The sequence below is a fragment of the Bos indicus x Bos taurus genome, chromosome 5 (genome assembly GCF_003369695.1).
Source record: "Bos indicus x Bos taurus breed Angus x Brahman F1 hybrid chromosome 5, Bos_hybrid_MaternalHap_v2.0, whole genome shotgun sequence".
Lineage (NCBI taxonomy): Eukaryota > Metazoa > Chordata > Mammalia > Artiodactyla > Bovidae > Bos > Bos indicus x Bos taurus.
In genome coordinates, this window is record NC_040080.1 from 29,677,369 (window position 1) to 29,696,623 (window position 19,255).

The 19,255-nt window shown below is 34.2% G+C and overlaps 1 protein-coding gene across 2 annotated transcripts in view; it reads left to right on the forward strand.

Moving 5' to 3' along the window:
• The window catches only part of AEBP2 (AE binding protein 2), a 63,092-nt gene extending 44,039 nt beyond the window's left edge, over positions 1-19,053 (forward strand). The window contains exons 4-9 of one of the 2 annotated variants that reach the window (XM_027541469.1): positions 2,926-3,112; positions 5,804-5,928; positions 11,257-11,324; positions 13,250-13,363; positions 15,685-15,711; positions 16,262-17,853. In XM_027541469.1, coding sequence (XP_027397270.1) covers positions 2,926-3,112; positions 5,804-5,928; positions 11,257-11,324; positions 13,250-13,363; positions 15,685-15,711; positions 16,262-16,307 — 567 coding nt within the window. In that variant the 3' untranslated portion in view covers positions 16,308-17,853. Of the gene's footprint in view, positions 1-2,925; positions 3,113-5,803; positions 5,929-11,256; positions 11,325-13,249; positions 13,364-15,684; positions 15,712-16,261 lie in introns of both variants that reach the window. The other variant, XM_027541470.1, reaches the window with a different exon arrangement.
• Positions 19,054-19,255: the final 202 nt, after the last annotated feature.

The following is a 19,255-nucleotide window of genomic DNA, read 5'->3' on the forward strand; positions in this document are numbered from 1 at the left end:
TTTTGCATTTTCTGGTACTAAATCTTCCAAATTTGGTGTGGAGTTTATACTTAACACTTTTAAAAAAACTTGAACTAGCCGCATTTTAAGGACTCAGTAGCTCTATGTGTCTAATGACTGGCATGTATTGAACAGTGCGCAGCTAACTCTTCAGGGTGATTCTCCTTCAGCACTCTTAATTCAGTCTCTGAACACTTGCATCTGTCTCATTTATTTTATTTTTTAGCCATTTTTTAATTGAAGTATTGTTAATTTGCACTGTTACGTTAGGTATAGGTATACAAACAGATTCAGTTATATATACATACGTATATTCTTTTTCAGATTCTTTTCCATTATAGGTTATCACAAGACATTGAATATAAACAGTAGGTCTTTGTTGTTAATCTGTTTTATGCATAGTAGTGTGTGTATGTTAATCCCAGTCTCTTCCTAATTTGCCCCTCCCTCCCTATCTTCATCTATATTTAGATATCATAAAATTTGCAGTTGCAGAAGTAGATTCACACACTCATGTTTTCCAACCATATTTAAAATTTTTTTTCGGTATTTAGAAGGAATTATCAGGTTTTAAATTAAAATGATTATTAAGGAAATGCAAGTGAAAACCACAGTGAGATTCCACTTCATACTCACTAGGATGGTTTTAATAAAATAAACGAAAAATGACGAGTCTGGACAAGGATGTGGAGCTGTCCTTATAAACCTTGTATTTGTTTGTAGGTTGTAGATACACTAAATACCACTGAATTATATACTTTAAAATGGTATGTTATATGAAATTCACCTCAAAAAATTAATAAAATCAAATAAAAATAAAAATTCAGTTTCTTCTAGTAGCATGTATTTATAGTGGTAAGTAGCAGCATCTGACTAGTGGGTCCTGTAGTAGATGGTGGTGTTTTCTGGCAGTGTGGTAATCTGCAGAAGATGGAAACTTTAAAAAGCATTATTCTTTTTTGGTGCTCAAAATACGTGTAGTTAAGATTTTAGGTTCTAAGAATTCAGCAACCGTCAGATGCCCAGCTTCTTTCTCAAGGTCAGAATCTATAGCTGAGCCTTCTGTGATGTAGGCAATCCGAGGACCACACTACTGATAAGAGTTGTAAGAATTAAATGAATTGTGAAGCCCTGAATATGTCTGATTGTTTCTTTTCAAGGTTCCATAACTCTTTGTGCCTTACCCTTGATGACAGTCCTTTGAAGTTGTCGCTTTATATATATATATGTCTTGCAGATCACATATAAGCACTTTCACTGCAAAAAGTATATCTCTTATCCATCCTCACACTTCTAGCATCTAACGTTAATAGTACCGAATATGGAATAGATAAGTATTTGAACTAAAATCTTGAGTCATTCTTCTCTCAACCTGCTGCTGCTGCTAAGTCACTTCAGTCGTGTCCGACTCTGTGTGACCCCGTAGACGGCAGCCCACCAGGCTCCCCCATCCCTGGGATTCTCAAGGCAAGAACACTGGAGTGGGTTGCCATTTCCTTCTCCAATGAATGAAAGTGAAGTTGCAGTCACTCAGTCGTGTCCGACTCTTAGCGACCCCATGGACTGCAGCCCACCAGGCTCCTCCGTCCATGGGATTTTCCAGGCGAGAGTATTGGATGGGTTGCCATTGCCTTCTCTTAACCTAGTGTGCACTTCAGAATGGTCAAAGGTTTTTGTTAGCAATACTGAGTACCATTGGAGTGCTTAACATGTCTCTATATATAGTGAAATGAGTAGAATAATTCCTAATGGTACTATGCAAGGATTTTGCTGTGAAGTGTTTCAGCCAGCACTGATTTTTATCAGAATCTGTAAGCCAGTATATTTAGAGATAGCTATGATTTGTAGGACGCTTCTGGTAATGTATATATTCATAAAAGTATATTCTTGCCTTGAAAATGCATGGAAAAGATGGGCTGGGATAAATTCTCTAATTGTGATCTGAAAATGTGAGGATGTTCCTCACACGAGGGTGAACTCTTTTCACGTGGTCAGATTTAAAGAGATTTTGTGAATAAAGTTATGATTTTTACTAATAGAGGGCTGTTAGTCTGAAAGATCCCCTGGAGGAGGAAATGGCAACCTACTCCAGTTTTCTTGCCTGGAAAATCCCATTGACCGAGAAGCCTGCGAGAAGCCTGGAGGGCTACAGTCCATGGGGTTGCAAAGACTCAGTCGCTTCTGCGTGCGCGCACATGCACACACACATTCTCTCTCTCTTTCTCTCTCGCTGTATTGTGCTTTTAGAAGTTTGAAATGGTAGCGGTATCTCAACTGAAAGAATACACACACTAGAGGGCAGTATTGTGGAAACATGGGGAGTCTTTTGTGGTGTTAATCTAGAGAAACGTAAGTTGAACCATCTGGGAATAATGTGTTGGATACATTTAGTGACCTACATGGCAAATTTGCCTGCTTCTTGTTTGGTTGTCAAGTCAGAAACGAAACAACTTGAGTAAATCACTGATGGAAACCCCCCAGCAGTCCAGTGTGGATTTCACTGTTTGAGGATCACTTCTAGAAAATGTTTTAGTTAGTAACATTCATTTCTTAGAAGACCTGAAAATATTATTTTTTAAGATCTAACTAGAAATCTTACTAAAATTGTAATTTTAGTGATTTGCAAACACTCTGCATCCATTGTTGGAATAGCAGTTGCCAGGAGACTTGGGCAGTTAAGTAGACCTTGTTTTCTCAGTTTTGCAAGTACAGAAGACTGGTGGTGGTGAGATTTAGTTGCTAAGTCATGTTTGCCCCATGGACTATAGCCCACCAGGTTTCTCTGTCCATGGATCATAGATCCTTTCTGGAATTACTTCAGTAGTGTTACTGATTTACTTCTGAAAATACAAAATATCTACTTGTTTCTATTTTGCTTGCATCATGTACTGCTTCCCTGACTATTATTATTATTTTTTTATTCAGTGTGTCGTCGGTGGCTGCAATGCCAGCTTTGCTTCTCAGGGAGGGCTAGCTCGCCATGTACCCACACACTTCAGTCAGCAGAACTCCTCAAAAGTCTCTAGCCAGCCAAAGGCCAAAGAAGAATCTCCTTCTAAAGCTGGAATGAACAAAAGGAGGAAATTAAAGAACAAAAGACGACGCTCATTACGTAAGTATTCAATACACACTGAAAGGCAGTGTGTGTCAGATGGTTTAGTTTTTATCTTAGACTCTCATGCAAATTCAATTTCTACCATTCTTCAACTCTGCTTATCTGTTTTTGTTCATAGTAATGAACAGATAGGATCTTGGGCTGTCCCTGTGAGAATTCAGATGTATGTTTTATCTTTAGTAGCTAAGGGAGCAGTATATGTGGACTTGAGGACTATTGTAATTCTGAATGGAGAAGGCCATGGCACCCACCCCAGTGCTCTTGCCTGGAAAATCCCATGGACGGAGGAGCCTGGTGGGCTGCAGTCCATGGGGTCGCTAAGAGTTGGGCACGACTGACTTCACTTTCCCTTTTCACTTTCATGCATTGGAGAAGGAAATGGCAGCCCACTCCAGTGTTCTTGCCTGGAGAATCCCAGGGACAGAGCAGCTTAGTGGGCTGCCCTCTATGGGGTTGCACAGAGTTGGACACGACTGAAGCGACTTAGCAGCAGCAGTAATTCTGAATAATTTAAATTATGACAAAGTTCCTGTTTGTAACAATATTTTAGAAAATTTGAACTTGTTAAAGATTTAAAAATCAGGTAAAAATAAAGTAACCTGTCTGTTCCAAAGTGGTGTGTGTGAATAGGGAAACTCAGTGTAGTCTGTGTCTCAGTGCTTAACAGTCTATTGTGATGCATATGTATAGTGTTCATGTGCTTAATTACAAGATTATTAGATGTAGCCTCCATATTTAGGACAGAACATAATTAGGTGATTGTGTACTTTTGAACCACAGGGAAATAGTCTTTATTTTTGTGGTCTTCAAACAAAAAGTTTTTGATTATATAATTTACTAAGAAAAATGGTTGGCCATTCAGTCTTAACTTGGTGTACTTACAGTGTATAGAGATAACACTGCTAGTGTACACTGACAAGAAGGAATACTGAAAAACATAGAAATGGGAAAAAGAAAGAAGTTGTATTATTTTCTTCCTCATGATAGTGGATCATGACACACACACCTGCTTTGGAGACTATTGTTCTAGTTTAGTATTCTTGATCCTTTAGTAGTGGACGTAAAAAGGTTAAGGTCTGATGCATAGAATCTGAAATTTGAGCGCTCTTTTTATTATTCTGAATTTAATTCAAGTGATGACCTCTGTGTTTATTTAATCTTGAGTTGAAGAGTGATAGATTTGAGTGATTTAGAGGGGTGAGTCATTATTAATAAGCTTATTCTTCTCAAAAAAAGCATATTTGGAGAGTATGGAGAAAGTACGCATTTTTTCACCCAGTAGTAGCAGATGAAGTAGGAAGGGGATTTGTTTCTTAGCATTAGGTAAAATCATGACTTTTTTCCTCTCATAAATAAATGTGAGTTTTTAAAAACTGATTTCCCATTGTCATTGCTTTGTTAATCTTGTGGGTTCTGTTAGTTTATTACTAGCTGTTGTTCTGTTTATTTCCTTTTGAGCAAAAATCCAATGAGAAAAGAGCTATTCAGACTGCTTTACTGAGTATACCAACTGGTAGATGTGTAGGTGTACGTGAGTAGTAGAGACAATTTTAGTCTACCCGTGTGTTAAGTCAGAATAGTGTGGTAAATTAGCATATATGTAATTTAGAATATGCTGTACCAGGAAATTAGGCTGTTTCTTTTATTGTCAGTAAAATTTAATTTTTAATTACAGATGATATTGAGATATTTTACATGTATTAGAAAGCTCCACAATTGTAAAATAATAAATGCACTTTCCTTACTTTGAACAGTGTTATTAGGAATAGAAACAATACAATTTATAGTTATTAATGGGTTGAAAATAGAAATTTAAAAAATGATCCTATCAAATCTTTAGTGTATAACTTTGTTGTGATTATACTGAAAGATTGCTTACTCTAGGTTTGTCCATTTTTTAAAAAAATGACTTAAGCGTATCAGTATAATTGCATTATGGCTTAAGGCATTTTTCCTGTGCGTTTATTTTACTCATCATCTATAGCTGTTGCATTTCCATTTCTCAGATTAGGAAACAGACTAAGAAAGATCAGACAGTTTGTGCAAAGTCACATAGGTGATAACTGATGGGATTGGATGTTTGAAAGAATTTTGGAGGACTCATTGGCATTTAAATGTATTTATAATTTTCTTAGATTATCATTAGAAGAGTTACTCATAATCAGGAAAATGTCAAAATTTTTAAATTTTAATATTACTACTTTGTCAAATCTGAAGGAAATTTTTATTACATATTAATGTAAACTGTTCATGAAATGTGTATATCATATGTTTGGCCAAGGTGAATGAGATCTTGTTGTAGTGCACAGATGAAGACGTTTGTCATATTGTTGAAAACGCAGGACTGGTGCTCAGGAGGGGTCCTGGAGTAAAATGCAAAACTGGATGAAAAAGAGAATAGCTAACGTGTACAGTCATGAGGTTGAAGGTTAAAATCTCACATACCAAGGAGCAGAATTAAACCACACTTCCTTCTTAGAGTTCTGCTTCTTACACCCTTAACCTTGTCAGCTTGGTTCTGTTTTGAAAGCAAAGAAAATCTGGATATTTAAACACTAGATAGATAGATAGTTAATTGTTTCAGTCTTTTCTACTTAGTATGTATTTTTGTGAAAAATGGATCACTAATTATGGCTGTTCTGAGACATTTTCCTAAATATTCTTTACTGCTTTTGTATTGACTTTTAGCACGGCCGCATGATTTCTTCGATGCACAAACACTGGATGCGATAAGACATCGAGCCATATGCTTTAACCTCTCAGCTCATATAGAAAGTTTAGGAAAGGGACACAGTGTTGTTTTTCATAGTACTGTAAGTATCTGATTTTATTTTATTTTTCAAATATTTCCCACAGTTCTATGTTTAAAAGATCACATGAAGTTTTTTAGCCTTTAATTTAAGCTATTTAGGAAATTGGGATGGTATTTGGGTTACTAAGCATTTGAAGATCCGTCTCTGACTTTAAGTAAACGAGGTGTGTTTTCTGACCTCTGGTTTCCTTATATGTAACGTTAGAGCATTAGACTTCCTTTAAGGTACATCCCTGTCTATGTTTCTGTATGCTGTCTGTTTCCCCTAAAATGCACATCTAAAGCTAGTGTTAAACAGAAAATAAGATAATGGTTATCAAATGAAAGCTTCATGAAAGAAGGAATTTTTATCTTTCTTTTTTTTCCTGTGGATGTATCTGAAGCATGTAGAATTGTGTGTATATTTGTTGGATAACTGTTGGAAAAAGCAAAATATCAAATTAAAAAAAAATAACTAGTTTGTTTTTGGTTAACTAGAAGTTAATAGAGAGTTATTTTCTTCTCATTCACCTTGCCATTTTATTATCCAGTCATCTTTATATTGCTGTATTTTGATGTAGGTGAGTTAGTAGAGATAAACTTTAGACCAGACTCAGTGATTTGAATCCCTAGAGTTTCTTTAATTTTGGCAGTTGAAATAGAATTTATGTTTTATATATTCTAATAAAAATGCATGAGAATTTAAATATAAAAGAGCAGTATGGATATTTCTACTGGTTTGAATCTTTTATTTTTCCCAACTCCTCTACTAATGAGGTTTTCTTGTACTTTCGCTTTTTCTTCTATGACTGCTTCAGTTCACAGTCCCTGATTTTGATTCCCAAAGTTAAAGACAAGAAGGTAGAAGATTAGACACAAGGAAAGGAAATCTTTTCTGAGCTTGGAGTACATAATAGGTGTGAGTTGGGTTTAAGGAAAGGTTTGCCATACGTATGTGCTTTTAAAGAATGTTGGAAATACATTTATTAAATAAGAAAGGGTCAGAAGGAACATTAGAGGCTTTGAAGACAAAGTTAAAATGGCTGTGCTGGAAATTTTGTTGGGATTCAGCAATATTAGGAGCTTGCTCAGCAGTGATGGTTAAAGTCCTCCTTTGGAATTTGATAACATAGGTTTATGATTTGGTAGGTCTATAATTTTTTTTTTTAAGTTGAAATTAACATTTATTATCCAAGTTTACATTTATGTATTAACATATAGGAGATAGAAAATATTAATCATTTTACAAGTTGAAATAAACTGAGGATTGGGACTTTGCTGACTGTCCTGTGAATTAAGACTTGGCCTTCCAATGCAGTGGGGTGTGGGTTTGACCTCTGGTTGGGAAGCTAAGATCTCACATGGCTTAGGGCCAGAGAGCCAAAAAAGATAAAGTAGAAACAATATTGTAATCAATTAAATAAAGACTTTGAAAAGTTCACATCAAAAAAAATTAAAAAAAAAAAAAAAGCCTGAGGATTGACTGATCATAAAAAATATTTCATGATGATTTGATAAAGTAGACTTAAAAGTAGACTTTTAAGGGTTTTGCTGAATAAAAAGCATGTGAGATAGAAAATAAGTTACTTAAATTTTATCCATGTGATCTTTTTCTCTTCTAGAAATACAGTTGATTTACAATATTGTGTTTCAGGTATATAGCAAGGTGATTCAGTTATATATATATGTTATTTTCCTGGTTATATTCCTTTATAGATTATAAGATATTGAATATAATTACCTGTGAAAGTGTTAGTTGCTCAGTCATGTCCTTACTCTTTGGTGATCCCATGGGCTGTAGCCTACCAGGCTTCTCTGTCCATGGAATTCTCCAGGCAAGAATGCTGGAGTGGGGTGCCATTCCCTTTTCCAGGGGATCTTTCTGACCCAGGGATCGAACCCCGGTTTCCTGCATTGCAGGCAGATTATTTACCATACTATACAATAAATTCTAGTTCCTAATCTATTTTATGTATAGTAGCTTGTATCTGTTAATCCCATACTTCTAATTTGTTCCCCCTTTCCACCTTCTAAGTTTATTATAATTTCTTTTAAAGGTTAGTAAGACGTGGTCCCAGACTCAAAAGGAGTGTGGCATTAGGGCTAATTTGTTCATTTACTTAAATATTAAGCAGCTACACGTGCCAGGTACTAATGATACAGAAGTGAACAAAATGGATGAAAAACAAGAAACCGGATATGCTTACACTTTAATAGGGGATACATGATAAACAGGGTAAATGAATTAAAAGCTTGAAAGTGAGGATATGACCATTCAGTTACTAGGGGAGGGGCATTGTGGCCAGAGGCAGGTGTAGAATCCTAAATTGGAATATGCCAGGTACGTTTGAAACCACTGAGAAGGCTGGTGTAGCTGGAGGAAATGACTGAGGCAGAGAGAGTAGAAGTGTCAGAGAAGTAATGGGAGAATCTGGTTGCACTGACACTTGGCTTTTTATTCTGTATGTGTTGGGAAGCCGTTGGAGAAGTTTGAGTAGCCATGCTCTGATGTGATCTTTTAAATAAAAGTTCTGTTGAGGTGTAGTAAATATAAACTCACCTCACCCATTTTAAGTATACAAGGGAATTTCTTATGGTCCTGTGGTTAGGACTTTGTGCTTTCACTGCTGGAGCCTGAGTTTAGTTCCTGATCTGGGAACTAAGATCCTGCAAGCTGTGTGGCCAGGGGAAAAAAAAAAAAAGTATACAAGTCTCTGAATTTGGACAGTTTTACTTAGCAATGAAACCACCACCACCATCACCACAGTTAAACTTTACTGGTGTAGCTTTGTGTGTTCATCTCTGTCTCTGCCCTCTGCCTTAGAGAACGTACCAGTCTCTTGCCTCTCATGCAGGTTTTAATGTGCTCACTTCAGTTTCTGTATTGAGAACATATTGTAGGTCAGTGTGGGGGAGAGAAGGGGTCAGTCTTTTCAGTATCTCAAGTGAGAAAAGACCAGAGTGGTTGCAGTTAACAGTCTGTGAGATGAGCAGGTTGAGGGAGTCGTTATTTAGTTGCTAAATCATGTCTGACTCTTTTGCAACCCTATCCACTGTAGCCCGCCAGGCTCCTGTGGCCATGGGATTTTACAGGCAAGAATACTCAAGTGGGTTGCCATTCCCTTCTCGAGGGGATCCTCCTGCCCCAGGGATCAAACCTGTGTCTTCTGCTTGGCTGCTGGATTCTTTACCACTGAGCCACGAGGGAAGCCCAGGTTGAAGGAGAGGGGAATATCAAGAGCCGTAATTTCAACACATTTTGTGAAGAATCTAATGCTTTTGTCATGTAGGCAGGTGGATATGAGTCTGAGCTTAGAGGAGAGATGTGACTACAGATAAGAATGGAAGTTATTCGTGTATTAGGGTGTTTAAAGATACCAGACTGGATAAGATCACCTAGGACATATTAAATAGAAAAGAGAAGAAATTGAAGGACTGAGGTTTGGACCTATCAACATTTAATGATTTAAAAGGGTAATAAATCTGATGAAATAATGGTCTAATATTTAACAGGGACCTCTACCTGTTAGGGAATAGAGGCGACGATGATAGTTAAGGTTCTGTTTTAAAAAGTGTAGCATCGGTTTTCACATGATTTCACTAGAGCTGATCCTTGAGATGAAATCCTTAATTGACACAGGAGAAGTAAAATGATAAAAAAAATGGAGGAACTAAAAATGTGATATTAGGAGTCTGGAAGAAAACTTAAAATTTACTCTGTTAACATAGTCTATGAAAATGAAAAGGTTTCCATTTGTAGAAAACATCTGCGAGGGTTTAAGAACATGATTGATAGCTGTTATCAATAAATTTTTAAAAACCTAGAAATAAGAGTGATGTTGCACCCCAAGCGACATTGTGGTGGCAGAGGTACCTTGACTGAGGAGAAGTAACAAAGGTGTAATATAATCTGAAGAATGCTTTTTCCTGGGGGAATTGGAAGGAAGAAACATCCATGATGGGTAATGGTCTTCCTTGGACACAATAGAAAGGAAAGGGGCTAGGTGAGGAAATCCTTGAAACTTCCATGACTGTGACTGAGAAAGGTTGATGAAGGCGGTTTGTATTATACAGAATCATTTCTGTTAGTAGTCAGTGTTCAGTACTAACTGTAAATAGAAGTTTTCTAGTATCAAATTAGCTTTTATAGTTAATTTGATAGCCATATTGATAGTGAAGCATTTTACATAAGAATATTTACGTGGTGTACTGTGCTGTTCAGTTTGCCTACTTTGTCTTCCTTAATTGAAACATTTTCTTTGAGCCTTCTCCAGAAGAGGTCAGCAGAATCCCAGTTAGCAATCAGTTGACTTGCTATACTTGGTTGCATTGTATTATTTTTATATCTTATTTCTTTGCCTGTAGAGATAGTTTGTTTTAGTGTCTTCAGATCTGTCTTTGGGCTTTTTAATTAATCCCATTACCGAGTCTAGAATTAGAGTACTTAACTATAGAGTTTTAAATAATGAGGCTAGAAAGTGTTTTGTATTTGTTTGAAGTACTGCTTTTACTTCTAATATATTTTGAGGATGACACGTAGCATTACTTTGTGAGGCTATTTGAAACTTAAAAACTTGGTAAAAATATTGACATGTAGATTATTAAAACACTAGTGTTCTAATTTCATTAATATGGAAGTTCTCAGAGTTATAAAATGCCATTTTGATCGATTTTTAAGAATCGTTACTTCAGTTTTTAGAATCTGGTAATGGAAGACAAGCATTTTGGGGTTTTTTTACACTTACATAGGTCCTTACAGTTCTAGTTGATTCACACCTTAACTTAGATTCCTTTATCAAATCACACCTTAAAATCAAACCAAATTCCTTAAAATCAAACCTAAACACTGATTGGTTAATGTTTCATTTAAAATAACACAAATCAACCCACAAACAAAAAGCCTCCACACAAATGACACATACCTTAATCATAAAAAGGAGACTTGTCCTTTCCCAGTGTTATTTTTTCCTTCACTATTCATCTGTTCCTCAAACACATTTCACCACCACCCCCACCCCCGCCCCCAAAATACCCATTTTAGCCAATGTGGATTCTTGGTTGGTATTCTGGCTCAGCTAAAAACTTAGTAAAATAAACAGCATTTTAAGAGATAATATGGTTTTTGTCTTTGGCTGTGTAAAGCTACTTCACTTTTTCTCTTCTTTTTCTTTTGTGAAAATAGATGATCAAGGGTGAAATTGCTGTGAACTAGGGCAGGACAAGATGTGGTGGTGGTAACATCTGGTCCCAGACATGAACACTTCAGTTCTTGATTAGGACTGAAAGCTTTTTTAAAGCACATAAGAATGATGTTTTATAGTTTTTGTAATTTATTTTATATCATTGCTAGGTAATAGCTAAGAGAAAAGAGGATTCTGGAAAGATAAAACTTTTGCTTCATTGGATGCCTGAAGACATGTGAGTATTTGGAATACCACATATATAACTAATAGACTGATGTCTTGTTCTTATTAAAGTCTTTTACTCAAAAATTACTTAAGCTATTGGGTTCAAATATAGAAGACTTAACAGGAATGAAATCACAGAACATTTTGAGGTTGTCAGCATGGAAAAGATAATCTGTAAAGGCTCTTAAGAGTACCTGGCTCAAGGTATAAACTTTAAAATTAACTTTTAAAATAGTAGTTTTTTTAATGTAAGTTGTCATAGCAATTTTTAATCATTTTTAGAATGTGATTATTTTTAGAACTTTTAATAACCTTCAAGTAGGATAGGGCATAAGCAACCTTAGTTATGCCTTTGAGACAATTATTTTTAACAATTTCTAAACATTTTTCAGGACATTATTAATGATATTTTATTGAAAAAAGCAATTGGTGAGTTTTCTAGGAGTGTTAACATTTTTCTTTGAGTTTTAGTACCCTTTTATTAGAGTGGTTCTGACCCATGTGCTCCTTAATTTGGATATTTAATGTTCAATAATCCTTTTATTCTTAAAAATTTTTTTAGTTGTTGCAAAAGGTAAATGAAGGTATATCATAGAAAAGCACCAATAATATAATAAATTGAAATGAATGGAATCTCATTAAAAATTAATAAGATATGGTCCATACTTATTCTTGTTATTATATATTTTTCTACAACATCATTTCCCAAACTCCAGTCCAAAGAGATGTTAATGAACATGATATGAATTAAGAGCTTTAAAAATAGATTTGGGATGGGGTGAGGGGTGAGGGAGGTTCAAGAGGGAGGGGACACATGTACATGCTGATTCACATTGTATGGCAGAAACTGGTACAACATTGTAAAGCAGTTATCCTCCAACTAAAAATAAATTTAAAAAATAGATAGGAGTTTACAGTGCACATTAGCATATTGAAGTAAAGCAATCTATTTAACTTTTTAAAAATCCTGTGATTATCAAATGTCTGTGAGTGTAGGACATCCTTTCCACTTGCTTTTACCCCCTCCCTTCCAGGTTTTTAAAAAATGCCACTCTAAAATATTTTGAAATGTTCATGTAACATTTATTTAATGAACTTTTTACTGAACATTTAAAGCTACCCATTTTTCTCCACTGTTTAAAAAACATTAAACTTTGTTTTTATTTACAAGCTATGGAAAATGTTATGGAGATAGGCGTTGCCTTCCTGAAAGTTTGTGTTAGCTTCTAATATCATCTCTGACATTAGAGAGCTTACTTCTGACTTACTATCAACACTGGCTCTTGGAGTTTTTACATTTTGCATTTCTTTGATTATAAGGCAACTACATCTTTGGTGAATTAATGGTTTATGCCCTTTGTCTCCCCTATTCTTTTTCCCCTAATGAGAGTTCACTTTTTTCATACTGATTTGTAAGAGCTCTTTTTATAGTAAGGTTATAACTGTTCCTTAAAAAAAAATTATATTCGGATGTCTGTAGTCTTAATATTTAGAAATCGATCAATCCAAATATCAGAATGCTTTTAATCCGAAGTTCATTTTTTTCAAAGTGAAAATCTGGTGGGGTTTTTACTTCTTATTTCTTTATAAAGAAACTAGATTTCAGCTTTTTATCACATCATGATCTAATTGCACTTAGCAAGCTAAGAGATAGGCAGTGTGTTAATATGTGTTTCCAAGTTGTAGGATGACTTTGCCATCAAAATTCATTTCCAGATTTATGTCTAAAATTTCACCATACCATTTTCTGGCTGGGTCTTTACATCCCAGTACTTAGATGACTGAGTTTCCTTGGTGTCTGATAAGCTTGTTAACCTAGGTGACCCAGTCAGACAAGTCAGAAAAAGCTGGGTAATGTGAGTAATGTGAAGGTATGTGAAGGATAAATTTAAACTTAATGTTATTTTATATATGACTTGTTTTTTAAATTCACAGTCTGCCTGATGTGTGGGTGAATGAAAGTGAACGACATCAATTAAAAACTAAAGTAGTTCATTTATCAAAGCTACCCAAAGATACTGCCTTGCTTTTGGACCCAAACATATACAGGTAATTTAATTCTTGTTTTGATGTTTCACTTTGAATTGTAATCATAAATCTTAAATTTTGGATATAAGGTCAGGACTTAATAAGTACTGAGTTTCAGTATCAAGCACATCTTGCTTTCTGGAGCTTTGTGTGTGGAAATTACATCACAGTGATACATACATTGTAAACTCTAGAAGGGCAATATTTTGGTCAAGTTTATATGCCCGGTTAATTCCAGATTTATCTTGAGTAGCTTAGACTGTGATATAGAGTGTTTTGAAAATAAGTGCCTTTTGTTTAAGTATGTAATTCTTTTTTAATAATATCAAACATGTAGACCTGGTCATAATATCACATGTTCACTGAATACCATTAATGGTTGAAGTTCTTAAACTTAAGCTCTTCCCAGACTTTTCAGAAGAGCAGTTCAGATATTACTGTGCTTGTTTTTAAGAGGTAGCTTAGAGTGTTCACATTTCTAAGGTTTTTGATCTTACCTTTGTTTTTGTGTGTGGTGCATATGGAGTATGTTTAGTGGGGGAAGGAGAAGAGACCACCATTTCTGTCTATTTGCTGAGTCACTGTGCGGGTGCTTTACATAACACTTCCTCCTCACAGCAGGCCTGTGAAGTAGGTGTTCCTATGTCTGTTTTACACGTTAGAAATCTGAGGCAAGAGGTACATAGCTTGCCCAAAGTGACACAGCTAGGGTGTGACTGAACTCCATTCTGCATCTGTGCAAATGACATATACTACAGTGATTAAAAAAGTGGTTGAAAATGGTTAAAAGGCACTCTTAATGAGTGAACTTCCTGTATTTTAAAAAGGAATTCTATTTTAGTATATACTTTATATAGTAGTAGGTTGGATAAGAATAAAGTGACAAAATGATTGATAATCCCAGATGTGAATTTCAGCTGTCCTAAAGTACACTATGTCTTGTGCCAAAATTTGAAACAGAGACTTTGATTTGAAGGATTTGTTCATTCCACGACTCAACTTCTTGGAATGTGAGACATCTTTTGAGAGAGAGATTCTCACATAATGGGCCTTGCTGCAAGGAGACATTGAGATGCTTCCAGACTTTGAAAGCATCTTTTGGTGAAGGTGCTAAGTCTGATGAAAACTTGTGTTTTTTCCAAAACTTGTGGAATGAACTAGGTTAATCAAGAAACTAGCTAGCAGAGAGAACAGTGAAATAACCTTAAATGATTTACCTTTCTCTTTTTAAAGAAAAATAATTGGATATTTATTATTTACTGGCTCCTAATTTAGGGCTTATTTCTGCTTATTCTTTGAAGGGAGTGATTAAAACTAGCATCCTAAAATAGTGGTATTTTGGGAGAACCAAGAATGGTCCTAAACATGCCTTAAGCAGTGAATTGATAAAGGGGCATGAATTTTAAATAAAAGGTTGAGACTAACTTGTGTTTCTGCCCTGCATTCTACTTCCCACTCTCTATGAGAGTCTTCCTTTTTCACAGAATCAGCTTATTTTTGCTGTTCTTATGCTATATAGGAAGCAATTTAGATATTTTGGTGAAAGTGACAAAAAAGTCGTTCAAGCTCAGAACTGATGTCCAGACGTGCATAGGACTTGCATCGCCTGTTCTCAGGGTATAATTCTGCAATTGTTACTAATTTCTGGGGTAATGAAAATACACATTCTTAAGATGTATTTGGTACTTATGTGGAGTTAATTTTCTTTAGTTGTAAACCATCTTCCACCATCTTAACATTTAATCTTGAGTCTATAAACTTTCATGCTTCTACGATTCTGGAAATTAGAATCAAATCTACCCTAAAGTGGTGCGGAGTTACAGAACTCCCTACATTTGCCATGCTGTAGCAGCTTAGTAATGCTTGGACTTTGAGTGGGAAAGCATGTGAAATTACGAGGGGAAGAAAGCAATTATTCTAATTTGTTTTAGGAGAAAAAGTTTGCAGCTTATGAACATCTCAAAATGAAAGCATGACAAACATTCCAAAAATATATTAACTTCAAAAGTAGCAGTAAAAAGGACATACTTATATGAAATTTAAACACTAAACACTAATTTAAATTTCATATAAATTTAAACTTGAGATTCTTTTTTAGAAACACATTAATAGGTTACATGAAAAGGATTTGTTAAAAAGCTGTATATTATGTAACTAAATTATATATATATATATATAAATTATGTAACTAAACTATATCCACCATGTGAATGCTTAGGAAATAAATTTTCATGGTGATTGTCACATTTTCTATTTCTTATACATATTTGTATTTTTGAAGCACTTCATATGTGTTTTTCATTCAGTTGAATAAAAGATTATCCCTTTTTCTCTTTTTCTAGAACAATGCCGCAGAAGAGGTTGAAGAGGTAAAAAATAAATAAATACATAAAAAGCAAACAAGCGGGGACACCTGCAGTCTTAGTCACTGACAATGGGTTTTAGTAAAAGTTGCACATTAGAATCAACCCCCTTCCTTTTTTTCCCTTAAATCCAGTATTTAGAATATTTATGCTTAGTGTAAACATTCTGTGAATGAAGTAGGCTCTTCTGTGGAATATATTAATATATTACTGTATATCCACATTTTCATGGAGTGGTACTGTGGGAGACTGAGCAAACACTCTTCTGGCAACTTAGTGGAACAGCTTCTTAAAGGCTTTGCATGCTTGCTGCTTTAAGCTGCTTTTTTTTTTTTAAACCCTTTAGTGATTACAGTAGTTGATATTGGAAAGAAAACCAATTACAACATGTGCCCTTACAAATACCAAAAGCACTGTAAGGATATTTGTCTTGACAGTGTCTATTGATTTGAAGTCTTATTAGGAACTATTTAGACAATGAAAATTATCGAGAGATAATTTACCTTTCAATTATGATAAATAGATGTGATTGGTTGCCATTTGTGTTCTTTTGCAGAACTCTGATAAGAAAAGTGTTCAATTTGTATTTAAGCAAACAGTGAACGACATTTGCAATCAACTAAAAATTCGTCTATCGAATTAGGGCTGAGAATTTCTGTTAAAGAGTGTTGCAGAATGTCTGGTGGCTCCCCTTTCAGGAGTAGGGTTTTTTCTCATGGAGTACAGTATGTTAAGATTTACCTATATAACTAATCTGTTAACGGTTTTTGAAAAACCTCTATTTCAAATTATTTGAATAATCCTCATATTTTCATTTTAACCTATATAATAAGCCTCTATTTTTTTTTTTTTTTTTTTTTTTGAGGAAAGCATTTGGTTTGTGAGCTGTTTTTTTCTTAACATAAGAAAAATCGTATTTTTTTTACAAGTATCTTCAAACTGAATCCTTTATGCACCAAAGTTGGTTTTGAAAAGGAAAATAAAATCACTTTCTTGCTTGGTAAGCAAGAAGCCATATGGATTTTTTTTTTAACTTACAAAAATGGAAATATGTGTAACTTGTTAGTATTGTATCAAACAAATGTTGCATAGAGTTAATAGAACATTGCTTGTAAATAATTCAGATTTGTAATATATTTTTATATTATGAAATGTACTGTAGATGTTTTTCTAGAGGCATGAAAAGTTAAATGTATATATTATGGGTAGAAATAATATTGAAGGATATTGTAATTCACTAGTGCTGCCAGAGGAATTGTTAATAAAGCACCTTCTTTAACAATAAATGTCTTTTGCAGACTTAAGGGACAATGTACTACTGTTAATATCTATAAGAGCAAAACACATTGAACATCCTTCCAGAAAGTCTTTGAGGGAGGACCTATTACCCATAATAGAATTATGGCACTCATTTCTGACAGTGACCGTGAAATCAATTATTTCCTTACTGTTGGAAGGACATATTGTAAAGTATGTGGTTATATGCAGTCAAACTGCAGAAACTACTCCTGATTGAGGAGTTTTCACTTTACTACAGTGATATAAAAAAACCAGCAGTTTTTACACTAAAATTTTTTAAAGAAAGAATAGACAAAAATATAGAATTAATAAGCCTTTTGGTTCCAAAATGGGAAAGGTTCCATGATACATAAATCATTTCTCATTTACTTTAAAAAAATTTAAAAAAATGATAAAAATTACGGGAGGCTTTATTCGTTAACAGTGGGGTTAAAGAGCTATATACATGAAGTAAGTCATATAAAGTTAAATGAAGTGCAAATAAAAGCACTGCTTCTGTAAGACATTCTGGAATGGTTGTTTAATAAGGGTATTATTCATACGATCTGTAGCAAATGTGATTTTATTTTTGAAAAGAAGAAAAGCAGTGTGTTTTCTTAACTATTTTTTGTTTTCTTTTGCTTAAGCACTTCATCAGTTGCTTTATTCTGTATCTATGAAGTAATCTGCAGTCTCCTTTGTTCTTTTTAAATTTTGATTTGTTATAAAATTGCCAAATAGTGTTTCAGATATATAGTTTGTACCTGTATTTTTATTTTATTGCCTCATGTTCTTGTAAGTCATTCTTAATTGACCGATGATTGTAGACCTTGCCTGAGTATTTTTTCTAATAAAACAAAGCAAATCACATTTAGTTTCAGAATTGTAACAATTCAATTAAGTTTTAAAACGACATCTGAATTATACATCTAATGTTTTCTTCAGGGGCACAGCAGATAAATTAGTTTTCCCATTGTGTAGAAATACTAAGATGGTCAAAACCAAATTTCATGGTTATTGATTACCCTCTGAGTACTCAGTCACTCATGATACTCTGCTGCTTATCTGACTTTGTTCTGATACTATTTACACACACCAAAAAAGAATATGGAATTAAAATGAAATAGTTTTATAACTTGTATGTATACAAATATACACACATGCAATTGTGATTGGGAAATAAGTGTGGAAATTTTTACTTTATACTGTTTATTTAGTAATAGCTATCCATCTATATTATCCCTATCCCTGTATTCCCCACCCTTCTGCATCTCTTCTCACCCCTATATATATATATATAAAATATGCATTGTCTTTTCAGCAGCAGGCAAAACGGCAGCTCACAGACATACCCATTCATTTACTTGTGGCTGCTTTCTTCCTGTATGACAGAGTTAAGTAGTGACACTTTATTACCTGCAAGCACAAAATGTTTGCTATCTGACCTTTTAAGGAAAAATTTGTCAATCCCTGGTTATAGTTGATAAATTTTTCTATAAAATAAACCTAGATTGCACAAATTATATTTTAATATGATAGTATTATCTTGGTAATAAAGCAGCACATTAAATTTTGGTGAAGCTTTTTAATATACATAAGAGTATAAATACTGCCAGACTAAGATACATGCAACAAATGGTGTTTTGTTTTTTTTTTTAACTTTTACATTGGAGTTATTAATAGTTACTAACATTTCCCCATTTGTTATTGTATTTTGTTTTACTCAATAGGACTAAATGAGATTTTGTAAATTGGATCATGTTTAAATCATAAGGTTCATCTTCTCTATCTGAAAGACTCTTGGAAGTGGAAAATATTGTAAAATTTAAAGTTGTTTATTTTTCTAATAAACTTTTTCAAATATAAAATCTTCCCTAAAGTGGACACACATTACCTCTGAACTTCAGACGAAGGAAAATTAAGATGGACAGTAGTTGACTCTCAATGCGTATTTTAAGATCTGTTTTATTCTCGTTGAAAGCATTGATAATCATATCAGCAAATCTTTGTGAAACTTCTCCTCCCACACCTTAATAAAATATTTTAAATATGCAAGTACTCATAAAAGGATAGAATTTGCCACAGTTATTTAATACATCTTTTATTGTTTGCTCTTTGAATTCTTTTAAAAATATCATATGGTTGGTTAGCAAAAGTGTTAGATATTTGAATAAAGTATAAAAGTGGGTAAATATAGTTGAAGTCTTTAAAATAGTTGATGGGGGCTTCCTATATGATTACAACTTTTTTCTGTTCTTTTTATAGTCTAATA